Source organism: Schistocerca serialis, chromosome 5 (assembly GCF_023864345.2).
Source record: "Schistocerca serialis cubense isolate TAMUIC-IGC-003099 chromosome 5, iqSchSeri2.2, whole genome shotgun sequence".
NCBI classification, from domain to species: Eukaryota; Metazoa; Arthropoda; class Insecta; order Orthoptera; family Acrididae; genus Schistocerca; species Schistocerca serialis.
The window spans coordinates 545,164,786-545,184,332 of record NC_064642.1 but is presented as its reverse complement, the minus strand read 5'-3'; the positions used below and the strand labels follow the sequence as shown (position 1 = coordinate 545,184,332).

At 47.3% G+C, this 19,547-nt stretch overlaps 1 protein-coding gene across 1 annotated transcript in view; it reads right to left on the bottom strand.

Annotated features, from left to right (window-relative positions):
- The window catches only part of LOC126482073 (uncharacterized), a 193,726-nt gene that overhangs the window by 122,706 nt on the left and 51,473 nt on the right, over window positions 1-19,547 (bottom strand). The window contains exon 3 of the mRNA XM_050106048.1: window positions 7,435-7,785. Within this exon, the coding sequence (XP_049962005.1) occupies window positions 7,435-7,785 (351 nt within the window). The remainder of the gene's footprint in view (window positions 1-7,434; window positions 7,786-19,547) is intronic.

Sequence of the window (19,547 nt, the reverse complement as noted above, 5' to 3'; positions counted from 1 at the left end):
CCAGTAACGATTCTTGCAAGGAAGCCATCACCTCGTTCAAAGCGCCGAAGAAGTTCTTCACAAGCATCGACACGCCGTTCTCTCATTTCAGGCGTCAGCTGCCGTGGCAACCATCTTGCAGACACTTTGTGAAACTGGAGCACATCATGCACAATGTGGTCTGCTGACCCATGACTAATCTGTAATCATGCTACAATGTCATTCAGTGTCACTCGGCGGTTTTCCTTCACTACGACTTCAACTGCTGCAATGTTCTGTGGAGTCACAACTCGTTGTGCCTGCCTGACCTGGACGAAGAGCATCTCCCACTGAAGTCACACCATTTGCGAAATGCCTACTCCATTCGTAGACTTGCTGCTATGACAAACTTGCATCATCGTACTGAACCTTCATTCGTAGGTTTCACATCTTCACTACGCAAAAACCGAATAACAGAACGCTGTTCTTCCCTGGTGCAAGTCGCAAGTGGGGCGGCCATCTTTACTGCGACAGTATGTGTGCATCTGCACTATACTGCTACCTTCAAGCCATTCTGCACGCTATTTGTAGCACGCTTACCAACTTACAGGATAACGGTGCGAAATTCTGATTTCTTATTACAAATTTAAGGTTTTCATTTGACTCACCCTCGTACCTCTTATACGAATCTTCCCTCGCGCCGAAGAAAGTTCGCTACTGCTCCCGGAAGCGTTCCCTAAGAAACGAAACACCAATCTACTGACGGACTACCAGAATTATTTCCCATTCGTCTCTGCTCCTCTTAGATACACTCTTACAGCATCACGTGCCCGAAACACCACCACGCGGGATTCACTTTCGCGGTGGGCAGTCGTCACAGTGTCTTACTTCATCAGAGCATGTCTTTGGTAGTAACGTCGTTCTTCATCAAGGAAAACATCTGGCCCGTCCTGACAGTTTACGCAAGAGAACAAGGGACGACGGGCACAAAGCGTGGAGTTCTGATGGACGGGCCAGAACTGCGGTAGTTAATCTGCGGATCAGCCGCGCCTGCGCACTGCTTCTACACTCGCCGCGCCGTGCCGCGACCCGCCAGTAATTGCCGTGTTGTTCGGCTTAGCCGGCGACATGCGGCAGCCAGTTACCACGGCAACTTGTGCCGTTACAGAGCCGACTCCGCCGTAAAGTGTCCCACCCATAAAACGCGCGGCTTACGGACTTACCAGCAGATGCCGCGCCCGCAACAATTTCCGGCGGAATTTCTGCCTGTACGTACGTCTCTGTTAATGGCCCGTAAAGGAATCTGATACGCGACATTTCCACCGGGTGCAAAGGTCGTCGTGCCGATGCGTTTTACTGCTACACCACTATTTGTAACCCCTGGCAAGTACGCCGTACTTCCAGCATTATGTATGTTTTCCTCTGCCGTAACCCATATACTTTCAGGAACAACAGTGATGCTAGAATATCGGTCGTTGGCTCCTCTACTCATTAACTTTTCACTCCATTGAAAAAACACGTAAATGTTGTGCAAAGACAGCAAGAGTACAAGTTTGAGGGGGTGATAAAAAGTAACTCATTTTTATTGAATGCTTGGCTACACTACAGACACAGATCAAAAATGGTTCAAATGGCTCTGAGCACTATGGGACTTAACATCTGTGGTCATCAGTCCCCTAGAACTTAGAACTACTTAAACCTAACCAACCTAAGGACATCACACACATCCATGCCCGAGGCAGGATTCGAACCTGCGACCGTAGCAGTCACGCGGTTCCGGACTGAGCGCCTAGAACCGCGAGACCACCGCGGCCGGCACAGATCCATTACACTATTTTTCAACATAGCCTGCAAATCTCTGTAACAACCGGTCGTAGCATTCTACTGGTTCTGCTCCTAAATAGTCCACGGAGTCACTCGATAACCGCTCTATAAACTTCCCTCCGAGCGAGGTGGCGCAGTGGTTAGGACACTGGACTCGCATTCGGGAGGTCGACGGTTCGATCCCGCGTCCGGCCATCCTGATTTAGGTTATCCATGATTTCCCTAAATCACTCCAGGCAAATGCCGGGATGGCTCCTTTGAAAGGGCACGGCCGACTTCCTTCCCCGTCTTTCCCTAATCCGATGAGACCGATGACCTTGTTGTTTGGTCTCTTCCCCCAAGCAACCCACTCTATGAACTTCCTCAGCGTCGGGACTCTATGATTGCTGAGAATAAGTTCCTCGATCGAATAAAATCACACCAAACCCTAATCTTCCTGTCTTCCTTCCTTCAACAAAACTTCTTACGCGGGTAAGTCACGACGTTGGGATCACAGATTTCCTTAAGACGTTGTAGACCTTCAGTAGGCCATTGAAACAACATAATGTGCAAGTAACAAGGTGTACTACACTTGCGATTCCGAGAAAATCGCAAGAGAAGTTTTACGCGACTATTATGTAACGGATATATCTGTGCGCAGGTACTAGGTGTTAAGAATTCGTGGGGGGGGGGGGGGGGGGGGGTGTAGTTAGCGTTGGACCTTTGAGAAGACGAACGTGAATTTGGCGACGTTTCGACTCTCGCTGAAACTTAATTTTTAATCTATACCTTTTTCATCACTGGCGATCTAATTTAATTTATGTGACATTTGAGAGATACCGTAAGTAAAAACCCACTTGTATTTGCATAAGGTTTTGGTGAATTCCATGTTATTTGACTACTTACTGTTTTTAATTAAATTTAATTTTTAGAACAAACATATTTATAACTATCGACTAGTAAATCTAGAAATGCATAGCGTTTTCTTGAAAATGTATGCCTCCATGATTTGGGAAATCTCTAATACACGCGATCTGGTACTTTCCACCTCCATGCTTCGAGCTGCAGACACAGAGGCAGGCCTCATTTGGCGGCTAACCTCCGTAGCTGTGAAACGTTACTGATGTAGCAAAAGAACGAATAGTTTAGGTGCAAAGTTTTATAATAAAACAGAATTTACACTTGTACTATAAAAGTGAAGGTCTGAACGGGAGTAGTATTGTCACCACATACACGGCCGTCAAACGATGATCGAACGCTAACCAATTGACCACCATTAACTATAACGTCTAGCTCCTACACACAAATACAGGTATTAAAGTCCATGGAGAAGAAATTAAAACTTTGAGGTTCGCCGATGACATTGTAATTCTGTCAGAGACAGCAATGGACCTGGAAGAGCAGCTGAACGGAATGGACAGTGTCTTGAAAGTAGGATATAAGATGAACATCAACAGAAGCAAAACGAGGTTAATGGAGTGTAGTCGAATTAAATGCTGCGGGAATCCTGCGGGAATTAGATTGGGAAATGAGACGCTTAAAGTAGTAAATGAAGTAAATGAGTTTTCCTATTTGGGGAGCAAAATAACTGGTGATGGTCTAAGTAGAGAGGATATAAAATGTAGAGCGGCAATGACAAGGAAAGCGTTTCTGAAGAAGAGAAATTTGTTAACATCGAGTGTAGATTTAAGTGTCCGGAAGTCGTTTCTGAAAGTATTTGTATGGAGTGTAGCTATGTATGGAAGTGAACGTGGACCATAAATAGTTTAGACAAAAAGAGAATAGAAGCTTTCGAAATGTGGTGCTACAGAAGGATGTTGAAGATTAGATGGGTAGATCACATAACAAATGAGGAGGTATTGAACAGAATTGGGGAGAAGAGGAGTTTGTGGCACAACTTGACTAGAAGAAGGGATCGGTTGGTAGGACATGTTCTGATGCATCAAGGGATCACCAATTTAGTATTGGAGGGCAGCGTGGAGGTTAAAAATCGTAGAGGGAGACCAAGGGATGAATATACTAAACAGATTCAGAAGGATGTAGGTTGCAGTAGGTACTGGGAGATGAAGAAGCTTGCACAGGATAGAGTAGCATGGAGAGCTGCATCAATCCAGTCTCTAGACTGAAGACCAGAACAACAACATAACAGACGCGTAAAACTTCTCTTGCAATTTTCTCGAGATTGCCAGAGTAGTGCACCTTACTACTTCCACATTATGTTATTTTAATAGCCTAATAAAAGGGTACAAAGTTTTAAGTAAATCCGTGATCCCAACGTCGTGGCCTCTCCTTGTTAATTTAGAAGCCGCGCCACTTCGAATGAAACACTCGAACGTTCGACGGCTGGCTCGGTGTTTCGCTTACACATTGTATCACTCCTAAGAGAGGTAAGGCGCATTTTCTCGTTTCGGGAGATATTTGCAATTTCTTTTTTGCAAGGTGCAGCTGGAGTGAGCCCAGACAAATTCTGCTCATCACGTCCTTTATGCCACGCCCAGTGCCGATGGAATGAGACGTTTCGCTTGCCCTTACAGACAAAATGATTTTGAAAGTGGTATTTTATGTGCCCATTCGACAAAGCGGTCCCAGGTTAGCGGGTGCAATATTCCCTTTATCGATATGTATTAACAGGGACAGCAAAAGTTGAGGAACAACCAGTACCGCAGCAGTGACAGCACCGCGCGGACCGCGCTGACTTCTACCGCCGTGCCGAAGTGAACAACTCAATCGCTGGTGGAGTACTGATTATTCTGCGTGTTTTACTGCCCCTGTTAATACGTATCGATAACACGAATAACGCACTAGACTAAATTGGGACCGCTCTATCAAATGGGCAAAATTCCGCTATAAAAATCATTTTGTTTGTAATGGGAATCAAAGGGCCTGAAAGACATAATGAGTAGGATTTGTTTAGGCTAACGCCAGCTACACGTTGCAAAAACGAAACTGCAGATATCTGCCGGAACATCTAAGAAAATGTGACTGACGACTCTTAGGAGAAACACACTGTATAAGAGGAAGACGGTGTCAGCCGTCGAAAGCTCGAGTGTTTTACTGAAAGTTATACGATTTGTATGCTGACAAGATGCCACCGTGAAAGACTCCGAGGACACAGTTCCTCGATCGCCTGAACATTGTTGTCTGTGGTCGATGTCGATGGCCTTCTTTCCCAACCAGCTCACCCACATCTGTGCGATCTTGATGAACTTCTTGGTACGAATTGCCTAAGGCTGGACGCGACACTGCATTTGGTTCATATCTTGCAGAAATTCACGATGAATCTACGTGTAATTTAGACGTCTTGCCTACGAGAATGATATTGTTCCGTATACTTCAACTTTGGAATCCGCTTCCAGTTACCGTACCATTTCTTTAGCACACTGTGACACCTCTGTTAACTGTGCCATAGTAAAACTGTTCCTGCAGGAAACCCGGAACAAGTACTCTCTTCTGACAATGCGTCGTTCTTGCTGCGAAATGATATTAGCGTGGGATGATATCTGCAAATTACTCTTTGAAGTCCCCTCGTATAACATTAATGGCTGCTTCATGAACAGGGTGGCGAAATGCTGAACTACTCTGAAGTGCCAAAGAAAGTGGCACAGGCATGCGTATTCAAATACAGAGATACACAAACAGGCAGAATACGGCGCTGCGGTCGGCAACGCCTATATAAGACAACAAGTGTGTCGCGCAGTTGTTAGATCGGTTACTGCTGCTACAATAGCAGGCTATGAAGATTTAATCGAGCTTGAACGTGGTGTTATCGTCGGCGCACAAGCGATGGCACACAGAATCTCCGACGTAGTGATGAAATGGGGATTTTCCCGCATGACCATTTCACGAGTGTATCGTCATTATAAAGAATCCCGCAAGACATCAAATCTTCCACACCGGTACGGTCGGAAACAGGTCCTGCAAGAACAGGACCAACGACAACTGAAGAGAATCGTTGAGTGTGACAGAAGTGCAACTCTTCCACGAATTGCTGCAGATTTCAGTACTGGGCCCTCAACAAGTGTCAGCGTGCGAACCATTCAACGAAACATCATCGATATGGGCTTTAGGCGCCGAAGGCCCACTCGTGTACCCCTGATGACTGCACGACACAAAGCTTTAAGCCTCGCACGGGCGAATCAACACCGACATCGGACTGTTGATGACTGGAAACACGTTGCGTGATCGGACGAATCTCATTTCGAATCGTACCGATCGGAAGGACGTTTACTGGTATGGAGACAACCGAATGAATCCATGGACCCTCCAAGTCAGCAGGGGACTGTTCAAGCTGGTGGAGGCTCTGTAGCCGCGCGGGATTAGCCGAGCGGACTAAGGCGCTGCGGTCATAGACTGTGCGGCTGATCCCGGCGGAGGTTCGAGTCCTCCCTCGGGCATGGGTGTGTGTGTTTGTCCTTCGGATAATTTAGGTTAAGTAGTATGTAAACTTAGGGACTGATGACCTTAGCAGTGAAGTCCCATAAGATTTCACACACATTTGAACATATTTTTGAGGCTCTGTAATGATGTGGCGCTTGTGCGGTTGGAATGATATGGGACTCGTGTTGCATCTAGATACGACTCTGACAGGTGAGACGTACGTAAACATCCTGTCTGATCGACTACATCCATTTATGTCCATTGTGCATTCCGACGGACTTGGGCAATTCCAGCAGGAGAATGAGATACCAGCTGGCCTTTGTGGCCGAGCGGTTCTAGGCGCTTCAGTCTGGTACCGCGCGACCGCTACGGCCGCAGGTTCGAATTCTGCCTCGGGCATGGATGTGTGTGATGTCCTTAGGTTGGTTTGGCTTATGTAGTTCTAAGTTCTAGGGGACTGATGACCTCAGATGTCCCATAGTGCTCAGAGCCATTTGAACCAATGCGATACCACACATGTCCAGAATTGCTGCAGAGTGGCTCCAGGAACACTCATCTGAGATTAAACAGTCCCGTTGGCTACAAAACTCCCCAAACATGAACATTATTGAGCTTATCTGGGATGTCCAGCTACTCTTACGGATTGATGGATAGCCCTGCAAGATTCATGGTGTCAGTTCGCTCCAGCACTACTTCAGACATTAGTCGAGTCCATGCCTCGTCGTATTGCGGAAGTTCTGCATGCTCGTGGGGGCTCATGTATGATATTAGGCAAGTGTACCAGTCTTCTTTTCTTTTTTGGCTCTTCACTGTGTGTGTAATTTAGACGTTTTACCTACAAGAATCATATTGTCGCGCTTACTTCAACTTTGGAATCCGTTTCCAGTTTCCGTACCATTTCATTAGCACACTGTGACCCAGCTCTTAATGTATCATTCTTGCTGCGTAATGTTCTTCGGGTGGGATGATACGTGTGAATTACCATTTGAAGTTCAAATGGTTCAAATGGCTCTGAGCACTATGGGACTTAACATCTGTGGTCATCAGTCCCCTAGACTTAGAACTACTTAAACCTAACTAACCTAAGGACATCACACACATCCATGCCCGAGGCAGGATTCGAACCTGCGACCGTAGCAGTCGCGCGGTTCCGGACTGAGCGCCTGAACCGCTAGACCACCGCGGCCGGCACCATTTGAAGTCCCCTCGTATAACACTGGCGGCTGCTTCATGAACAGATTGGCGAGATACTGAACTAGTTCCCAATAATTCCCGGTTTTCTTTTCGTGTACTCACGTCCGGCTGCTGGAAGAGCTGCGCGGCGACCCTGGGCTGGTCCTCCCAGGCGACGGCGAGCAGGTTGCGCAGCAGCAGCAGGTCGACGGCGAGCAGCGCGGCCGAGACGGGGCTGGAGGCGTTGGCGACGACGCGGCTGGCCTCGGCGTGCGAGGGCGCGTGCTGCGCGTGCAGCAGCCGCAGCCGCGACAGCAGCACCCCCGGGTCGCCGGAGGTCAGCGAGCCGTGCAGCGACGACAGCACGTCCGTGAGCAGCGCCGGCGCGTCCCACGTGGCCAGCCAGCCCTGCAGCTGCGGCACGCGCTCGCGCAGCAGGGACATCACCGCCCAGTCCTGCTCGTCGCCCGGCTCCTGCACAGTCCACGGCACGCACAAACATTTGTAGGGTTTACTGCGCAAAAGGAGGCATCTCCATTACAGGGGCGTTCGGAATTCAGTCCGTGGGGCGAATCATTGTCCAAGATGTTTGAGCCATGGTAGAAATTGCCGTTTTGAAGAGCGCACCGCAGCGCGTAGTGTGAAGCAGTCGCCATCCGTTTCTGGCGGTAGCGCCACTGTGGCACCACAGCTTTGGTGCCTCCCTCTGGTGGGAAAGGGAAAGGTTGCCGGTTCACGTGCATTTAAGGGGCGCTATGAGCTCGCCAGTCCATCCCCTTCCCCGCCTTCTCCTTTTCCTTGAACACATCCGCACACTATATATTGTCTGCCGCCTTGATCCCCCTCGCCCGCTGGTGTCTCCCTTCCTCTCCACCCCCAACCAGTTGCCGCGCCTTTACCGTTGTGTCCCACCCTCTCTCCATCTCCACACCCTTCATCTCTTTCCCAACGCAACTTCCACTGTCTACCCCTCCCGGATGATGAGCTTCGCCCTGACATCTACCCTTCCCACCAACTCTAACCCCATCTTCCTGCCTCCTCCTCAGGGCTCCCTCTCCTCCCCCTCCCTCCTCCTGAGTGGCTTCCCCCTCCTACTCCCCCTCCGTCTCTTGTGCTTCCTTTCAGTGTCCCTGCACTCCCTCCTGCCCTGTCTTCCCTCTTCGTCTCCCACCCCACGTGCCTCCTGCCTCTTCGTGTACCCACTGATGCCCCTCCTCTCTTCATTCCACCGCTTCCCCTGCTGCCCCTTGCTCTCCCCTCCTTTTCCATACTCTCTGCCCTTTCCCTCGGCAGGTCCCGCCTGGCAGTTTTATTCTTCGTCATGTGTGCTCCAAGTGGGTTTTAGTGTGTTGTTCCGGGGTGTTTTTACTACTGTGGCCGACTTTTAACGTGTGCATGTCCATTCAGTGCCTTCTCTGAGTTTTGAAGAATAGCCAACTGTGTTTTTTAACTTTCTGGTGATTTTTTTTAACTGTCCTCCATGGAAGTCTCCATGTTAGTCTATATTTTTACCTCCATTTTCTCCCGTTATTCTGTTTTAAGTTCCCATTTATCGCCTTATGTATGTAACATTTTATTCTTATTTTAAGTTGTCCTGTCACTCGGCTGAAGAGCGGCGGATTGTGTCGCTGAAAGCCCTCCCCTGCCCATATGGGGCAGGGGAATGAAATCACAATAAAGAAAAAAAAAAAAAAAAAACTCGCCAGTCTGTCAGTTGGTCAGCCGGGTCAGTGTGGGGCAGTCAGTGTCTGTCTGTCTTCCGAAGTGCTGGTATGTGTAAGGCCGCCAGTCTGCTCGAGTTTGTTCAGGCAATGGTCATTGGCGGTTGGATCGATCGGTTGGTCGGTCGCGCACTGAGACACAAGATGACTTGTCCGTCTTGAGCGTCGGCGCATGTCAGGTCGCCACGTCAGTCCAGTGGGCCGCGCCGTATAGCGAGGGGTAGTGGCTTCGCGGCCGACGCGAGAGCAACAGGAGTCAACCCATGACATCGGTCTGGCCGGTGCGAGCTGCGACGCCGTGAGACGGGAGATCGGCGCGCCTTCATGCGTCCGTTGAAGCGGCTGGCTGCGGACGGTACGGGAGAGCGTTTTGGGGGTGCTGCGCCAGGTCTTCGTCAGACATCGCAGTTTATTTAATTCTACGTGTTTCTTGCTCAGTCTCTCGTCCCTCGTCTATCTTCCGTCCGCATTTGTTGGGCAATTAGTGTCTGTCTGTCTGCCGTACGTTAATAGCTGCCTGTGTCATGTTTGTCGGATTCGGTGTTAACGAATTTATTGCTTCAAGTGCAACGGCCGAGTTCCTGAAATATATTTTTATCTTGCCTATCATCTTGAGAGGCGATATATGTGTAATGTAGAGCATGTTTGAATATTTTATGTAAAACTGCATTTCATGAGTTTTTATTTAAATGGTCTTTTCGTATATAAAGTTGCTACCCTTCCACCGCAAGAGTCCTTTTTTTTTTTTTTTTTTAATGAAGTTGCACATTCGGTGGGAAATTAATTTTTCTAATGTTAGTCTTTTGTACCATTTCCATCTCTCCTACGGGGTGCATAGTTTATGAGCGGTCGTGACTACGGCCATGTCAAAAGGGAGCGACAAGGTTGTCAGCCCGAAAGCTCATACTGTCAAAATTTGCTCTTTCTGCCTCTGAATAAATTGTAACTTGATACTTAGAGGGTGCTTTCTTTTGTGGATATATGCGTGGCGAGCACGGGACCTCCTGGTAACGGCCAGGCCCAGGGAGGGGTGATTACCCGAGCTGGCAGCTTCCGAACGTGGCGATTGGTCCTTCCATCCGTTTCTCTGGAGGTGTGACCTGAGGCGGGAGTGCCCTCAGAGAGGGCCCCCACAAGGAAGGAGCGCGCCATCGGAGACGCCGGTAATCATGGGGGGTACTTCCGCAATGGTTTCCTCATCATCTACAATATCTGCTCACAAGTGAAAGTTAAATGAGTCTCAACCACGGGCAATTCTTCCATCAGTGCCACAGTTCCTTGTTGTTTCTCGATCGGACGAAGGTCAAGTCTTCTCCACAGTCAACCCTTTCATTATTCATAAAGGTGTCGACGCAACTGCTCGTCCTGTAAAGTCTTGTTCCCAATTACGAAATGGCACCTTGTTGTTAGAAACAGTCAGTGCCCTCCAGGCACAAAAATTGCTTCGAACTTCACTGCTACACACTTTCCTTGTCCGGTGGAAGCGCACCGCACTTTAAATTCATCACGTAGGGTGGTTTATACACGCTCCCTCGACGGATTGTCCGACGAGGAAATTCAGAACTACCTGTCTGACCAGGGCGTAACGGCTGTTCTTCGTGTCATGAAAAGGGTTGACAAAGACTTGGTTCCAACTCGTACTATCTTCTTTTCATTTGACAGAGTTCAACTTCCATCGAACATTAAAGCAGGCTATGAGATAATTTCAGTTCGCCCTTACATCCCCAACCCTACGTGTTGCTATCGGTGTCAGTGGTTCAATCATACCAGCCAGTCGTGTTCCAATCCGGCCAAATGCGTTATGTGTGGCAAGGATGCCCATGAGGGTGCTTGTCCACCTCCATCCCCTCGTTGCATCAACTGTATGGGTGACCACGCTGCTTCCTCCGGAGATTGCCCCATTTTCAAAGATGAACGACTTATTCAGGAAATCAGAGTGAAGGAAAACGTGTCTACATTTGCTGCTCGTAGTTATTCGCCAGTCGAAAGCCCACTGTGCCTCCAGCAGGTAAATATAGGACTGTCCTTGCATCTCCTTGGCCTACTAGGGAGGCAGCCACGCAAACTTGTGATCTCACCTTTAACGCAACGATCGCCAGATCGGCCAACGCAAAGATCGCCCGTTCAACCTCCCCACTATCACCTGCTCACTCCATGGCTCACCCTTCATCGGCTTCTGCTAAATCACGAGCCCCAAAATCAGACACCTTGACTTCCAAAAAAGAGCCTACTCGCGAAGATTTTTTACGTGCCCCGACTTCACAACGATCGATTCCTCCCTCACCTCAGGGTCCTGTTTCCGAGAAGGCTTATAAGAAACCCAGTTCCTCTCTTTCTCCGCCACGGCGTGTCTCACAGCGCCACCTGGCGGTAACCGCCCTCAACAGTCTTCCGTGTCGCCAAGGCGCACTGCTGGCGGCCAATCAACCGGCCGATCGCTCGTGGCAGGAGCTGCTCCCAAACAACCTATGGATCAGGATCTTCTGCCTTTGGCTGAATGCCGTTCCACGCTGTCGGCCGCCGGCTCTCAGCAGTCGTTGCGTTGAGAGCAACCGTGGTACGATTCTTCCCTTTCCGTCCACCCTATTTCCATTATCCACTGGAATATCCTCGGCATTAGAGCCAATCGGAATGAATTGTCGATCCTCTTACGATCCTACTCGCCGGTCATCTTCTGTCTTCAGGAAACAAAGCTGCGTCCCCACGATCACTTTACTTTTCTCTCATTTTCAGTCAGTCCGGTTTGATCTCCCCTCTGTTGATGGCACACCAGCACATGGAGGACTCATGATTCTTCTCCATGATACTGTCCATTATCATCCAATCACCTTAAACAGTTCCTTCCAAGCTGTTGCTGTCCGTCTTTCCCTTTCTGGATACACGTTCTCTGTTTCTACTGTATGCATTCCATCGTCCACACCGATGGCAAGAGCTGATCTCCTTCATATCCTTGGCCAGCTCCCGTCCCCCTATTTGCTGGTTGGGGACTTCAATACCCACCACCCGCTTTGTGGATCTCCGCGTCCTTGCCCACAAGGCTCCCTACTGATTGATGTTTTCCACCAAGCGGATCTTGTGTGCCTCAACACTGGGGACCCTACATTTTTGTCTGCCTCCACGAAAAATTTCTCTCGTGTGGATCTTTCGGTTGGTACTGTTCAGCTAGCTCAGCGCTGTGAATGGTTCGCTCTTGCTGATACACACTCGAGTGACCATTTTCCATGTGTCCTTAGATTGCAGCCACAACTGCCATCTATGCTCCCGAGACGCTGGAAGTTTGCCCAAGCCGATTGGACACGTTTTTCGTCTCTAGCGACATTCTATGACCGTCACTTTCCTAGCGTCGACGATCAGGTCACTCATATTACAGAAGTTATTCTTAGAGCCGCGGAACTTTCAATACCTCGCACCTCCGATTTGCCTCGGTGCCCCCCCCCCCCCCCCCCCGTTCCTTGGTGGAACGAGGCGTGCCGTGGCGCAATACGTAAGCGGCGACATGCTCTTCGCGTTTTCCGCCACCATCCTACTTTGGCCAACTGTATCCGCTATAAGCAGTTCCGTGCGCGATGCCGTCGCGTCATCCGCGATACCAAGAAGGCAAGCTGGGACTTATTTACTAGCTCTTTTAACACCTTCACTCCCTCCTCAGAAGTTTGGAGTCGAATTCGACGGTTATCTGGCGCGCCTAGCTTCTCCCCGATCTCTGGGCTCACTGTCGCGCATGATACCTTAATGGACCCAGTCTCAATTTCTAACTCACTGGGTTAACACTTTGCTGAGGTTTCGAGCCCTTCAAATTACCCGCCAGTATTTCTCCCGAAGAAACGTGCAGCGGAAGTGCGACCTCTTGCTTTCTCCTCTCAAAATAGCGAAAGCATGCGGGAACTCCAACACGCACTCTCTTCTTCTCGCTCTTACGCCCCAGGACCGGATGGTATCCACATCCAAATGTTGCTGCATTTATCATACCATAGTCTGCGCTACCTCCTTCGCCTTTATAATCGAATTTGGACCGACAGTACCTTTCCCAGAAGATGGCGGGAAGCTATCGTCGTTCCTGTTCCGAAACATGGAAACGACAAACATTTCCCATCTAGCTATCGCCCCATTTCTCACGCGAGTAGCGTATGCAATTTTTTTGAGCGTATGTTGAATTGCCGTTTAGCCTGGTGGCTGGAGTCCCGAAGCCTTTTAACACCTGCCCAATGCGGTTTCCGAAAACTAAGACTCTCCCCATAGTGTGGGGTTTGAGGGAGAGGAATTAGAGTTTTACAAATGTTGACCACGAAACTAACAAAACTTATCCGACTCTGCGGAAAAAAATAATACGAGGGGTCAATATTTGTAAAACTCTAATTCCTCTCTCTCAAACCCCACCCTACGGGGAGAGAGGGAGAGTTTTAGTTTTAGCGAATCAAAATTTACGAAGTAAATAAGTATTTTTTATTTATCCGTAACCGTTTTCCACGCAAAAATGAGAACATGGATTTTCTTGAACTACAGAGCCAACTGCCAAGAGTGGAAACAAATGTTTAAGACAAAATGTACATAGTTTTTTACGTAGAATCTGATTCTGCAACAAAAAAATGGGGGTTCCCATTTGAAATTTTAAAGTTGCCTCGTGCCCCATCCCCAGGGGTCTGGGGTGGCGGGCTAATTTTAGCACCAGCAGATGTCCCCCTCGGAAATAACCAACTTTTGATTCTAAACATTTATTCGTGTGAAGCTTATTTTTCGAGTTATTCTGGTTTGTAAACTTAAAACTTACACCCTGAATAGTCAGAGAATCGACAAGCCGTTTTTGGCTTGTGATATTAGGTGCAGGGGCTCTCATTTCTTGTATCGACGGAGGTATTGAAGAAAGCATTGTTTTAAAATGGAATGACATAACCTTTTTAACAGTAACAGAGTGCTCCTGTGAAGAGTGTACATTGATGAAACGTTAATTAATGTTGGCGCTGAAACTTCTCGTAAAAATATTCGAGAAATGTGCTGCAGTTTAAAGATAAGGCGGCCGCTGTCGGCTAGTTCAAATGGGGCTCCCATGCCAGGCTCTCATGAAGACTCCGGCACATATCAAGTCTTTTGACAGTACACTTTTTTTCCAAAAAACTGTTCAGACAGTTATAAGTATATACATCTATTTCTACGCTTGAAGTTAGCGTAATATTATAGTTCCATTTACAAGTCATACCTCACTCTGTGTCTGTGTCGTACAGAGTTTTTATCGAGTTGAGCCTCTGTGGACTGCGTGGTAACAACCAATTTCATTTTAGTATCTCGGTCTTATTTCAATTTTGACTGCCTGCCAGTATCTTCTGACCCCATCAAGAAGTGCCTGTTATGCTCTTCGGACAAAGGTCCTCTCCGTCTTTTGTACGTTGATGCCATTTTAAAACCTTGATAGTTGTTCACCAATCTTCTAAATTTGTTCCTGTCAGGAATTTCTGTCTGACACACCAATCTGCCTAAGATCTTTTTCAACATTCTTCGAACCATCTCGGCCTTGTTTTCTTAGATTGGATAAAACTCCATATTCTTTTTGTTAGTCGGTCACCGTCCATCCTCATGAGATGACCGTAAAACAACAATCGTCTCTTCTTAATGGATGCTGTGATAGGTTCTGTCTTGCTGTACAAGTCCTCATTTGCTCTCATTCGCCATTGTCCATCAACGCATCTATTACCTAGGATTTTCCATAATATCCTATGTAAAGTTCCAAACGCACATAAGCCCTCACACTTTACAACTGTATAATAATGTCGGAACGTGGCCCCTATACTCACAGACTTTTTGTTATGGGTATTCTTTGCCATTTGGTATGCCTGGTCTAACTTCCTCATCCTGACATTAATTGCTTCTCCTTCTAATCCATTCTCCTGGTTAACTTCATAGAGATACCTGAAATTCTTAACTCGTACGATTTTTCCCTGATTGGTGATCACCCATTCAGGTCCATCACAGATGTTCGTCATGTATTTTGTCTTTTGAATAGAGATCTGGAGTCCAACTTTTTCAGCAATTTCTGACAGCCTATTGATCTTGTTGACTGCTGACTCTATGTTGCTAGCAAAAGTAACTTTATTTTTTATAATTAAAGAACACAACCAGAGGTGTTATTTGGTAAACTAACGATATGGGGTATCTTTACCAGTCCGTTCATATAAAAGGATTAAGTAGAGTAGCCTTCTCCAAATGTAAATAAAAGTGCTGTACCAGCTGGCTTCAAACAGTGGGGAAAAGGTATTCCCACCTACGGAGAAAATTTCAACGTACATAAACAGAACGACAATGTTACTACTTTCTAAGCATTCCCCTTCTATGCATCGCTCCTGCTAACCTCTTTGGCATGGAATGAACCAGTTTTTTGGCAGTCTCTGGGGTAATATTTTTGCCACTCTTGTTGTAGACATTGTTTCAGGGAAGTCTTATTACATATTTCCTGTTTTCTGGCCGTTTTTAAGCGTAGTCCAAAGATATTCAGTTGTATTAAGCTCTATGCACTGTCCTGGAAACTTGATAACGTGAGCACAATACAACAACCACAGAGGAACAATTTTTGCTGTATCCTTTGGGCCATTGTGTTGTTGAAAGTAGTAACGAGAGCCTAAACGCAAGCTATCAACGCTATTTTGCATGTTTTCCTTTAGGGTATTTAAATACTGAAAGCTATCCGTCTTACTTTCAACAAAAACAAGTTGCCCATCACAAGATGTAGCCATACGTCTCCATACGATAATTATTCGACCACAGTGCCTTACTGTGGGTTGATGTTCACACCAAAATTCTGACATTATTTACAGATATGTTAAATTTACTTCCGCCTGTTGACAGAACCTTGTCTCAGGACGTTTGTTCTTGCTCATACACTGAGGTGACAAAATATGGAACAGCGATTTGCACTATAGAGACGGCGGTAGTATCACATACACAAAGCACAAAAGGTCAAAGCATTGGCTGAACTGACATTTGTACTCAGATGATTTATGTGAAAAGGTTTCCGACATGATTATGACCGAACAACGGGAATTAACAAACTTTGAACGCTGAATGGTAGTTGGAGCTAGACACATGGGTCATTCGATTTCGGAAATCGTTAGGGAATTCAATAATCCGAGATACACAGTGTCAAGAGTGTGTAGAGAATACCAGATTTTAGGCATTACCTCTCACCATGGACAACGAAGTGGCCTATAGCCTTCACTTAACGGCTGAGAGCAGTGGCGTTTGCGTAGACTTGCCAGTGTTAATTGACGAGCAACCCGACGTGAAATAACCTCATAAAATCATTGTGGGACGTGCGACGAACGTTAGGACAGAGCGGCGAAATTTGGCGCGAATGCCTTTGCTAACAGGACTAAATCGCTTACAATGCCTCTCCTGGGCTCGTGACAGTATTGGGTGGACCCTAGATGACTTCAAACCCATGGCCTGGTCAGATGAATACCGATTCCAGCTGGTAACAGCTGGTGGTGTATGGCACAAATCCCACGAACCATGGACCCAAGTTGTCGAAAAGGCACTATGCAAGTTGGTGGTGGCTCCACAATGGTGTGGGCTTTGTTTACATGGAAAGGGCTGGGTCCTCTCGTCCATCTGAACCGATCATTGACTCGAAATTGTTGTGTTCGATTACTTCGAGACCATTTGCAGCCAAAGGACGATGGAAATTTTACGGATGACAATGCGCCATGTCACTGGGCCACAACTGTTCGTGACTCGTTTGAAGAACATTCTGGATAATTTGAGCGAATCATTTGGCCACGCAGATGGCTCTACATGAATGCCACCGAACATTTATGGGACATAACCGAGAGGTCAGTCTGTGCACAAAATCCTGCACCAGCAACACTTTCGCTATTTTTAAAGACTAAGAGACAACATGCCTCAATATTTCTGCAGAGGACTGCAAACGACTCGTTGACTCCAGGTCACGTTGAGCTGCCGTTCTACACCGGGAAAATGGAGATCCGACACAATTTTAGGAGGTATCCCACGACTTTTGTCACTTCAATGTATGCTCTGTAGTAAATTCAAGTCTCAGTTCCTTGTTCTTCTACCTGATCTGTGGTTTTCTTCTAGTAACTCTTCCTCCATAACTAGCATTACTTAAACATAGCGAACAGCTTAAGGTGTGATTACCTGCCCGAACCGATCATTAATGTGTGCAGCATCTGTCTGGACCATCCTTGTTAACATATTTCGTTCTCTTTGCGTTAGCTTCTGCGGTCGACCTATGCCTTCACTATTAATGAGAGTATTTCTTTCTTAAAATCGCGATATTGTAGGCTGCACAGCTGGCCAGTTTCTTCCAATGATGTAAGACGTTTCTGAAAATGATTTTCCCTTTTCATATTGGGAGATAACTATTTAAATTTGTTCTACAATTGTTACCTTCCATAGCAAATGAACTCGGCATCACGGCTATAACGGAGCAACTACACTAAACACATTAAATAATGTAATTCTTCAAGATTTCCCGGCGAGGCGTTGTCATGATGTTTAATGGGGTTTCTGCCGTTTATTCGCGTCTTTCCTTGACGATATTTTAACTGTGTGACTCGCAGTCTTCCTCAGGTGCTGTCTGATATTGAGGAAGACCGCGAGTCACACAGTTGAAATATCGTGCAGGAAAGACGCGAATAAACGGCGGAAACCCGATTAATCAACATGACATTAAATAATGTTTTTTAAATATTTTCGATGCAACTGTAGATCGATTAATATCGATATGTGTACGTCTGAAATGTAGATGCCTTTATAACTTATGAAATGAATAATTTTATACACACTGAAGTAACAAAGTCAGGGGATAGTGATATGCACATAGACTAGATGGCGGTAGTGTCGCGTACAGAAGCTAAAAATGGCCAGTGCGTTGGCGGAGCTGTCATTTCCACTCAGTTGATTCATGTAAAAATGTTTCCGACGTGATTACGGCCGCACGACTGGATTTAAGTCTCTCAGCGCGGAATAGTGGTTACAAAAAATGGTTCAAATGGCTCTGAGCACTATGGGACTCAACTTCTGAGGTCATTAGTCCCCTAGAACTTAGAACTAGTTAAACCTAACTAACCTAAGGACATCACAACATCCCTGCCCGAGGCAGGATTCGAACCTGCGATCGTAGCGGTCTTGCGGTTCCAGACTGCAGCGCCTTTAACCGCACGGCCAATTCGGCCGGCTAGTAGTTACAGCTAGACGCATGGGACATTCCATTTCGCCTCCGTCGGAGGTTCGAGTCCTCCCTCGGGCAAGGGTGTGTGTGTCGTCCTTAGTGTAAGATTAAGTAGTGTGTAAGCTTAGGGACAGATGACCTTAGCCGTTTGGTCCCATAAGAACTTACCACAAATTTCCATTTCCATTCCATTTCGGAAATCGTTAGAAATTTCAACAACCCGAGATCCATAGTGTCAAGGGTGTGCCGAGAACACCAGATTTCAGGCATTACCACTCAATGCAGTGGCCGGCGGCCTCTACTTAATGACTGAGAGTTGTCAGTGCTAACAGACAAGCAACACTGCGTAAAATAACCGCAGAAATCAATGGGGGACATACGGCAAACGTATCCATTACAACAGGGTAGTGGCAGCGGACGACCGACGCGAGTTCCTTTGCTAATAGTACGACATCGCCTACAGCGCCTCTACTGGGCTCGTGACTATATCGACTGAAAAACCGTGGCCTGGTCGGATGAGTTCCGATTCCAGCTGGTAAGAACTGATGGTGTGTGGCGAACACCTCGCGACGCCGTGGACCCAAGCTGTCAACAAGGCACTTTGCAAGCTGGTGGTGTCTCCATAATGGTGTGGGCTGTGTTTACATGGAGTGAACTGGATCCTCTGCCCCAACTGAACCCACCATTGAGTGGAAATTGTTATGTTCAGCTAGTTGGAGACCACCTACAGCTACTCATGGACTTCATGTTTCCAAACAACGATGGAATTTTTATGGATGACAATGTGCCATGCACTGGGCTGCATTTGTTCGCGACTGGTTTGAAGAATAATCTAGACAATTCGAGCGAATGATTTGTCCAGCCAGATCGGCCGACAAGATTCGCAACAACATTTATGTATACATGATCCTGCAGCGGCAACACTTTCGCAATTACGGACGGCTCTCTGTAGGGGACTTCCAACAACTTAAGTCCACGATACGTCGAGCTGCTGCACTACGCCTGGCAAAAGACGGTCCGACACGATATTAGAAAGTATCACTTGACCTTAGTGTCCACCCCCGATAGCTGAGTGGCCGCCGGCACGGTAACTCAGCATGTTCGGTCAGAGGGTAAGCTGACCTCTGTAATAAAAAAACTGAGTTGATGGATCAACGACGAGCTAAAAATGGGTGTCTTGTGACGTCCGCCCCGAGCAGATACAACAAACAAAATGAGATTTAAAAAAAAAGTGGTCAGCGCGACAGAATGTCAATCCTAAGGGCCCGGGTTCGACTCCCGGCTGGGTCGGAGATTTTCTCCGCTCACAGACTGGGTGTTGAGTTGTCCTAATCATC